At 40.7% G+C, this 9,725-nt stretch overlaps 1 protein-coding gene across 1 annotated transcript; it reads left to right on the plus strand.

The window, feature by feature from the left end:
• Positions 1 to 4,368: 4,368 nt before the first annotated feature.
• LOC306927842 (dicarboxylate carrier UCP2-like) lies at positions 4,369 to 7,918 on the plus strand. The gene is made up of 7 exons (XM_079507706.1): positions 4,369 to 4,485; positions 5,085 to 5,293; positions 5,481 to 5,679; positions 5,774 to 5,971; positions 6,397 to 6,498; positions 6,792 to 6,975; positions 7,228 to 7,918. The coding sequence occupies exons 2-7, from the start codon at positions 5,168 to 5,170 to the stop codon at positions 7,340 to 7,342; spliced, it is 924 nt and encodes a 307-aa protein (XP_079363832.1). The 5' UTR covers positions 4,369 to 4,485; positions 5,085 to 5,167; the 3' UTR covers positions 7,343 to 7,918.
• Positions 7,919 to 9,725: the final 1,807 nt, after the last annotated feature.

Raw genomic sequence — 9,725 nt, forward strand, 5'->3', positions numbered from 1 at the left:
TCTTCTTCGTGGAAGAAAGAAATCTGACAGATTATGTGCTTGTATGGTTATTGGTGCCCTCCACAGGACAGTTTTTTTTTTAATCGATTTTAAAATATTTAATTTTATATTTTATAATGGAAGTCAGTAAAAAAAAAAAAAACAGATGTTAGGCGCCAGAGCATCCAGCGGTTGCTGGAAAAATGTTTACACACAATCTGACAACCCTGGGGTTTTCCATCGCTGGCAGCAGCAAGCTGCTAGAAGAGTCAAGAGTGTAGGCCGCAACCCCAGGGGGCATAGGGTTATCCATCACTCTTGCCTCCAAATGTGCCTGATGGTGGTATAGGGCAGGCTACCATTGCAGGCATAGGGCTGCTGAGCCACTGCTCCCTGACATCAAGCATGACTGGCAGTGCACCGTCTCTGTTGATGATGGTAACAACTAACAGGTGTCCCCACCGGTGCTCACATTGAAGAGAGTACAGACCCCCGTGTCCATGACCCCCCCTCCATTCACATGTTGTTGTTTTTTTCAATTACCTTTTTTATTTATTTTTTATATTTTGGGGGTGAAAAATAAATAATAATAAATACAAAACATAACATAAAATAAATGAAAAAAGTAATTTGAAAAATAAAGAGATCTAATAGACCATTTTGAATGGTATTTGCAATGAAACTGAGTAACTGACTCTGTAAGAAAGAAATTAATGCATACTCTCTCTCCTGTGAAAAGGAATAAATTCAAGTTCCATTCCACTGATTGAACAAAAGAGGGCAGTGTTACCAAAGTAAGTTTACTGAGTTTAAAGAACACAATTTACAACACGTAAATTAATGTTAATAAAGAAGAGAAGAGTACAGCAACATATCTCAACACAGGTATGACCATTTGGAAAATACTTTTTTTTACATTTGAAAAGGTATAAATTATTATTGTCTCCACCACGGCCTGTTATAGCGCCACCATGAGGCAGCTTTTCACATTTCTTACCTAAAACTGCACGATCTGCGTGAAGCGTTGCATGCACACTCCCTAGAGGCCAAGGACAAACCTTTGACCTGCATTTTCCACATCTGCCTTTTATAGCGCCACCAGGAGGCCGACTTTTGTAAAACACATTTTTTGATATTACTCCTCCAGATTCTGTCCAAAAATCTCACAAATCGTTACACACTATCTCTATGGTCATGTGCTCAAGTCGGATCTGTCCGATATTTCATATTCCATCCTAATTGGCTATAATTGGCTTTCACAGTTTGAACAAAAGCCTCAAATCATGAACGCAGCATGCAATTTACGTGAAATCTTTCACACATTTTCTTACTAGGCTGAGGAATATATCCCACCCTTTTCACATTGGCCTGTTATAGCGTCACCAACAGGTTGATTTTTGCAAAACACATTTTTGGAACAATCATCCAATTGCCATCAAAGGCGTATGAAGAAATGGCACCCTTTTCACATTGGCCTATTATAGCGCCACCAGGAGGCCACAACCTGACCTGCCCTGGTGGAGACCTGTGCCCCGAGGGGCACTTTTTCTAGTTATTATTATTATTATTATTACCAGTAAGATACCCTGAGGGCGAGAATTTGGGTGAGGTCGCGCTGAAACAACAGGTCTGGGAATGCCCATATATGGAATTTACGTTTTCGGGCGAAGTGTACCGATTAGTAAGGCCAGGCGGGGCCTCGGGCCAGCCCAGTTAGGGCCCAGGTAGGGCTGGGCCTTAATTTTCGGGCCTGTTGAGAACTCTAGTTTCCGCCGGCTGCCGGGCTTGGCAGCCGGCCTTTGTTCTTTGTTTTCAGCTCACAATCTGTCACAATGTGACTCGTTATGTGCTTGTAGATCTGCTATGTTTAAGGGGCGCTAACCCCTCTATATACAGCTTTAATGTTTGTGTTGTCTGTCATTAAAAATGCTATTGACAATGAACTGAGAACTAATGTTTGTGTTGTCTGAACAAACATTTAAAATGCCATTGACAATGAACTGAGAACTAATGTTTGTGTTGTCTGAACAAACATTTAAAATGTCATTGACAATGAAAGGAGAATTTACGTCATATGTGTCTGAGAAAATCAGCGTATGTCGGTGGGAACCTTTGGCCAATAAGGGACCACCATTCTTGATGATGATGTACGATAATTAGAGCGACCCTCACTTCACATGGGTGTGGTTTTTCACTCTATGTTCACGTTTTTGCTGAATTGTTTGCTTGTACTGTCATGCCCAAGCCCCCACATTAGGGACTGTAGGTTTAAAGTAGTTAAATCCCATGAGCTGATGTGATTAATACTTAATAGTGTAAAGGAAATTACATATTTCACTGATCCACGTACAATACAGTGTGGTGAGTGATGATGGGGGGTTGGGATAACTAGGCTTCTTGAGACACTCGCACACCGATATTCAATTTCATTTTCAGGGCCAGAGGGTGACTTCAGGGCTGTTGGGTTCGGCCAAATGACCAAGTTGTTTACCAGTCCAGCTATGTTCTCAAAGGTTACTGGACATTACAGTAACGGTACAGTATGTTCCCGGGGTACAACAAGTTTTAGCTGGAGGTGAAAAGGCAAATTCTGATTTAAGCTCAGTCTTTGAACAATCCATTGAACTTTAGGCCTGCCTAGGCTACTTAAACTATCTAGTCTTAGCCAACTAAAAATTAACACTGACATAAAATAAAATAAAACATAATTGCTCAGACTCTTCAACAAAGATGGCAAAAACAAACTTTGTTCTGTACTTTGTTCTAATACATACAATTGTATAGTACAAAACACTGAAGTCCTTAAACCAGAAACCTATAATGCTAACCCTAAACCCTAAGGTAAGTGGAGAACATAGAACCTGGGGGACATAGGGATGACCCCAAAAGGGGTATACAGGTGGGAAGATGACCCTCTCCTGTAACAAGTAACAACACGTCACTTTGTGACGGATGGATTTAGCCATTTCTGTATCTCATTTAAGGAAAGGAAGGGAAGTACAGAGTCAAGTCAGGAGATAATGAAGACCCACAGTGGTCGGAATGTTGTTTGAACTTTTAATACATTTTCTACTGGGAGCTGAGTTACAGTGTGCGAACTTCCCTTCCTTCCCTCCACCTCCAGTGTGCGTACTGTTGTTCAGCACCTGAAAAGTTTTTGTCAGGATGTGCGTGCCGTGCATCCCATTGGACTTAATCTCATTTAAGACATCTTCACCTAATACAAATATACCAAGGGCATTCAGATGTATGTTGCAGAACTGGCCAAGGAGCACAATTTTGAAAGTTAAGATTTGCGAAGAATTGGCACACTTCAGAGATGAAAGCAACGTTCTGACACACAGCAGCAGGTGATTGTTTAGGAGACACTCGTGGTTTGCATAGTTAACGGCTGGGCCTGAGTCTGACAGGGCCATGACCTACAGCTACCATGGAAAATCACACGTAGAGAGGAATGCCTGCTAAGGACGTCAGCACACCCAGCCTTCCTGGCATCTTGGACCTTACCCTTCTCTGCACGCAACCTCTCCTTTTGTGCTCCTTTTGTGTTCGCAAAACACGAATGGCCTGATTCTGATGTAATCAATCAATCAATAAATAAATCAATAAATCAATCAATCAATCAATCAATCAATCAATCGATTGCATACAGATGTCAGGTCCATTCCCCCACCCCAATGCATTGTATAGGGATGGACACAGCATATTGTATATTATCTTCCAAAGCACTGAGAAAAGGCTACAATACAAACAACACTCACTATATCATTATGTAAGTGAAAGCATAAAAGCATGCTTGGAATCCAGACAGGCCTACACTGGCTGATTGGCTATATACAGCAACCAATGGGATCATGAGACAACTTACGTCAGCATGTGATGTTGAGGCAAACAGTTTCTTGGAAAGTATAGTAGTAAATAAAATAACGAATGTGAGCATATGACAAATTGGAAGAAAACAAATTGCACAGTTCTTTAACACATATATTTAACAATAAAAAATAAATAAAAAAACATTATAGACAATGGTTCTAATAAAAATTAAATAAATCAACTTATTGTCAATTTTCTATTCTTCTTGTCTGTACTACTTTCCAATTTCACAAGTGAAAGTGAAAACCAAAACAGAGGATGAAAACGGTTCCAGGTTCCATTAGGTTCCATTAAAAGGCTGCAGTCAGTGCTGTTTGTGAGTGACCCTGTTTGTGTGATGAGTGTAGAATCTACAGATCAACAACTGCAGCTCAAGTAGCCGGCCGTGTCCTGGCGGTGTCCTGTAACGTGATATAATAAACATAGCAGGAGCAGTGAGCACTCTGTGTGACCAACTCCTCATGCTTATATATGGCATGGATCTGAGGTACCTGCTGCATAAATTGAGGGGCTCCTTCAGTGTTACAACTGTAGCCATACAACAAGGACTACAGACAACTAGCAAGGATTTATCAAGGATATATGTGTCATATTATACTGGATAATACTTTTCCATGGAATAACTTTAATAAGGTAAAAACTGCTATTTCAATTAAGTCACATAAATGTATTTATGGGATTATATTGTACAGTATTTACCTGATTCCATTTTAATAGACAGTCTGCAATTTTATATAAAATGTTCTATATAAAGTTTGCTTATTTCTGTCACTAGCTTTAGTTGTAACTTAGTGCTGTAATCGTATGGGGGTACAACTGTACATCGGGATATCAATACTGTATAATGTTATTGTAATACATGAGCCTTGCTTAATTACAAGTATGACACAGTCAACCACAGTCAATCAATTCAGTGATGAATGTGGTTCATTTCAACAGGGAGTTAATAATTGTATGCTGCTTTGCCTAGTTGGAGATCAGTTTATGGCCAAGACATCTCAAGAGAGTATCAGACTTACAAAGAGAAAGAGAAAAGTTTACCACAGGAACAACTTGAATAATTCTTCTTTGCCTTCACGCACAGGTATGTACTATATATATAATATAATATAACGATAAACTATAACAGTAAACTAACTATGGGTTGAGCTGCTGTGCTCTCTTTGTCATGTCTGTATTCATGAGATTGTTAGTTTGTAATTAAGGGACATCTCATCTCTGTCTCTCCTCAGATATACAACGAGGGCAAAAACACACCTTTAGTTAACCCAAATCCTGTGAACATCCCATCAATCCCAAAATTCCCAACACAGCAATGGTTGGCATAAATGCCACAGACCTGGCACCTTCTACCGCCACCAAGTTCTTTGGTGCAGGCACTGCAGGCTGCTTGGCTGATCTGGTCACCTTTCCCCTGGATACTGCTAAAGTCAGACTACAGGTTAGATGCACTAAGAATTCATTCTTAGTCTATTTTTTAAGGTTTATGTTCGGTTTTCCACATAAGCAATTAAGAAAAGCATTGAATACAATATCTCTTTCTTAGTCTATTAAAAATAAAACCATATTATTCTCCAGGCAACATTAGTTTGTTGCTCAGCATCATACTGTATCATTCTATTTCCCAGATCCAAGATACAGTGCAAGGGACCAATGCTATAAAGTATCGGGGCGTTTTTGGTACCATCACCACCATTGTGCGAACAGAAGGACCCAGTGGCCTTTACAATGGCCTGGTGGCAGGACTCCATAGGCAGATGACCTTTGCCTCTGTCCGAATCGGTCTCTATGACTCCATGAAGCAGTTCTACACTCGAGGCTCAGAGAGTGAGTTTCTATCTATACGCACCTGACTAGTATGATTGTGTTGACCCACGATTCACTGTGACTTATCATACATCATCATTATACTCCTCTTCAGATGCTGGGATCGTCGTCCGGCTCATGGCAGGTGGTACCACAGGAGCCTTGGCTGTGGTTTTTGCTCAGCCCACAGATGTGGTGAAAGTACGTTTCCAAGCCCAGGCTTGCCTGATTGGTGGTGAAAAAAGATACAGTGGCACCATGGATGCTTACCGGACAATTGCTCGCGAAGAGGGAGTGCGGGGCCTTTGGAGAGGTACCAGTCATCTTAAATCAAGACATATTTATCATATTCCATAATTTTAAATTGCCATACGTCAGGGTTCCCCAATTAACTTTCCTCAAGGGCCATATTTTGACTAGGGTACCAGGCTGGGGGCCGAGTCTGCACGCTCGAGGTCGAGGTCTTGCCCTGAAAATTCATTTTCAGGGCAAGACCCCATTTGAAAAGGTTGCCCAGTTTGACATGCATAGGCTACTGACCCCCATTGAATGCCATTTATATCTGGGCCCCCCCCCCTTTTTTTATTCTTCCAGGGGCCACAAGGGGGCGCTCCACGGGCCGCAAATGGCCCACGGGCCGCCTATTGGGGAACCCTGCCATACGTGCTGATGTCATAGTTTCACTGTCTTCATGGTTGCTGAATGCCTGATCCTATCACCTCTCTGTTTCTGCTCTAGGTTGCATACCAAACATAACACGTAACGCCATTGTGAATTGTTCAGAGTTGGTAACCTATGACATCTTCAAGGAGCTCATCCTGAAGCATAACCTCATGACAGGTGAGACAGAACAGAAGAGAGCCAGTGCATTTTCCGCCAACGGCATCAGCCGGCTGTTAACCGGCAGTTTACCGGCAGTGCCGAACGGACCGAGATGGAGCGGCAGACCGGCAGTGGAGTGACATAATCCCCCAGCATATGCTGCCCCTTCTCCCGGCAGCATTACGTCTAATTGCCGTTGTCGAAGAATGCACTCGCTGCTTCTGGGAGAGACAGCCAACAAATGTAGTAGCCTATAAAGTAATGTAAAGGTTGGTGTTATTAAATGTGTCATTGTCTATATTTTTCCACAGATAACATGCCGTGTCACTTCACCGCTGCGTTCATAGCGGGGTTCTGTACAACAATTGTGGCTTCCCCGGTGGATGTAGTCAAAACACGTTACATGAACTCGGGCTCAGGCCAGCAGTACAGCAGTGCCATACATTGTACAGTCACAATGCTGACAAAGGAGGGACTCACAGCTTTCTATAAGGGGTAAATACATCATCATCATCACTGTTGTACACATAGTACGACACAGTAAATTGTGAGTGTTCATTTAATTACAAGAGTGTACAAATGGAAGCAAATCCTTTGGTTCCAGTTGTACACTCCCAGAATTATATACCCCAAAGTCAATTATTTACACTAGTGTAAATAAACACTCAGGCTGATGTGTATTAGCCTAGTATTGCATATATTAGAATTGAAATGTACACTTCTTCACTTGTATTTTGTCTGCTTCAGGTTCATACCATCGTTCCTGCGACTGGGGTCTTGGAACATCGTGATGTTTGTGTCATATGAACAGATTAAGCGAGGGATGACCAGAGCACAGCAGTCCTGGGAGTCTCCATTCTGACCTCATCCTTCAGTGTAATTGTACATTTCTCAGACAGAGCTCTGCAGGCATGGATGCCAACTCTGGAGGCTACTCCGTTGTGTGAAGTCGTGTTGTTCGACAAACATGACTTGTGAAGACCACATTTCACTGCAGCACAGTCATTATAGTGACACCAGAGCTTCATGAATGAATGCAAATCCTATAGTATTATGGGATTTCAGATGCAAATGTATTGAATACAGGTGTGATTTCAGTCTTTTCAGTCAGCCTGTACACGTCACTCTGTATGGCAATGAACATAATAGCTGCTTCACACCTAAGCCTGTTTGGCAAGGAGGACTAAAAGCATCGCTGACTGTTTTTGGAGTCTTGGCCCTCTGGCAATTTACATGCATAATGAGAGGTATGTCCTCCATGCTGTTCAGATGACATCTGAATGACACCTTTGAAACGTGCTGCAGCTGGATGATTTTAGGCACCTTCTCCACTGTATGAGACTCTTATATGGGCCTAAAAATTGTTCATGTAGTTGGTGAAAAGATTATCTCATGACAAGGTGGCAGCACAGAGGCAGAGATCATATAAAGAGTTCATATTTATCTATGCTATGCTCATCATCGTGGACCGTTTAGTATTGATTTGATTATGAGCCTATAATAAAAGGGCGGATTTTGTCAGCTGATGTGTCAGCTAGCGACAGGGTGGTGCGATGGAGTAAATTAGAGACAAATCCTGGATCTGCTCCACTGATAGTGAAGGTGGACAATGTGTCAATCTGTCCATGAAGTCTGTAACTTTATGAGGATAATGACATTGTATTATTCAGGAAAAACAGCATGAACATTTTGTCTAAAAGTTCAAACTATGACATTCTGAAGATGCCACAGGTTAGAACCACATTTGCTGTGTTTATGAATCAAAATATTTATTGAAGTGGTTGAACATTTGAACTATTAACTGACAGAATTGCACTGTAAGGAGTGGGGTATATTTTTATGTAATGACCACATTTTGACTGTAAAATGTTTACATTTTTTATGGTGTACTGTAAATAAGTATAGGTTTATATCCATTCATGTCACTGTTTACAGAGCTGTTTGCTCAATATTGTGAAAGTATGGCTAATAATGGCTTATTGCTGGCAATAAGACATGTACTTATTTTATGGAAAAACAAATATGTATAACCCAATAAAGCTTTAAATTGTGATTTATATTGTTTGGTACAACTTGTTTGCATCTCATCTTAACCTACAGTACCTTATTTGGATTGTGGTATTACTAAATATCAAGATCAATAGTAATAACATTGCTTTTGTCACTGAAGCAGTAGATGAGATTACTTGATGAAATATTGGAATTGGGAGTGAATACCTTCACAATACATTCAATATCCATATTTATCTAGTACATAATTATTTGTGTTTATTTAGCATTCTTGTGGCAGAGTGTCGGTAACAATTTAACTAGAAAAGACACTGTGCTGTTTCTGAACATATGGATCTACTTTTAGGAGGTGGAGTGGGGTGTACATTTTGGGGGGTGGGGCCTCATGGTTTCTCATCATGACTCAGCAACAACAAGCACATTATGTAACGTTCTGTCCAGACAAAGTACTACAACAATGCGAAAACTGTAACTCAATACTTGATTGATTGACTGGTTGTGTTCCAACTCAAGTGGATGACACTAGTCTACACCACAACTGAAGACAGAGGTGAACAATATAGTTATTATAGTCATAGTGCTTGGTGAAGATGGCCTTAAGACAGATAAATGACTTATGATGTGCTTTAGGAAGAGGGATTGTTCTGAATTAGTACCATTGTTTTCATTTTAATTGCATTGTCTTTCTCTATGCAGCTAATCTTACTTCAGTCTGTCTATAGTTCATGAAAAATCTTATATAACAGCATATTAATTTAGCTCAAGTACTGAGAATGTCCAGAATGTTGTCAGGGCCTTTACTAGATTGTATTCTAATCATCTGAGAACTATGAATAGATGACTTGTGACTGCCATAAAAAGTGCTGGGAGGTTTATTTTCACCAGAGCAGGATTGATTAAGAAGGTAACATGAGGCAGACGTAGGTTAGAATTTTAACTTTATTGTAACTTTATATTCTGTCCAATAGAGCCACCCATTTATATTATGAATGGATGAATAGATGAATGAATGAGTCTTGTATTATGTTTCAGTAATGTGCATTCTATTGTTGTGCTATAAGATTTGGGGTGTTGCTGTCAGACACATGCATATCATCTTTAGGTGTCTGTGCAAATGAGGTCTCACAAGCAATTATGCCAGAGTACAAAACAAAGCACACAGCTGCCTTGCTGTGACGTGATACTGGAGGTATAAAAGGCAGCAGCATTCTCTTCTTCTCCCTCAGACCAGCGTT

This window comes from Electrona antarctica (assembly GCF_951216825.1).
Source record: "Electrona antarctica genome assembly, chromosome: 8".
Lineage (NCBI taxonomy): Eukaryota > Metazoa > Chordata > Actinopteri > Myctophiformes > Myctophidae > Electrona > Electrona antarctica.

Bases quoted from the DNA above. Each gene is read 5' to 3' on its own strand.
- LOC306927842 (XM_079507706.1), top strand. From the start codon at position 5,168: ATGGTTGGCATAAATGCCACAGACCTGGCACCTTCTACCGCCACCAAG. The intron at 5,294-5,480 runs GTTAGATGCACT...TCTATTTCCCAG, and splicing joins CTGCTAAAGTCAGACTACAG to ATCCAAGATACAGTGCAAGG. The intron at 6,976-7,227 runs GTAAATACATCA...TGTCTGCTTCAG, and splicing joins CTCACAGCTTTCTATAAGGG to GTTCATACCATCGTTCCTGC.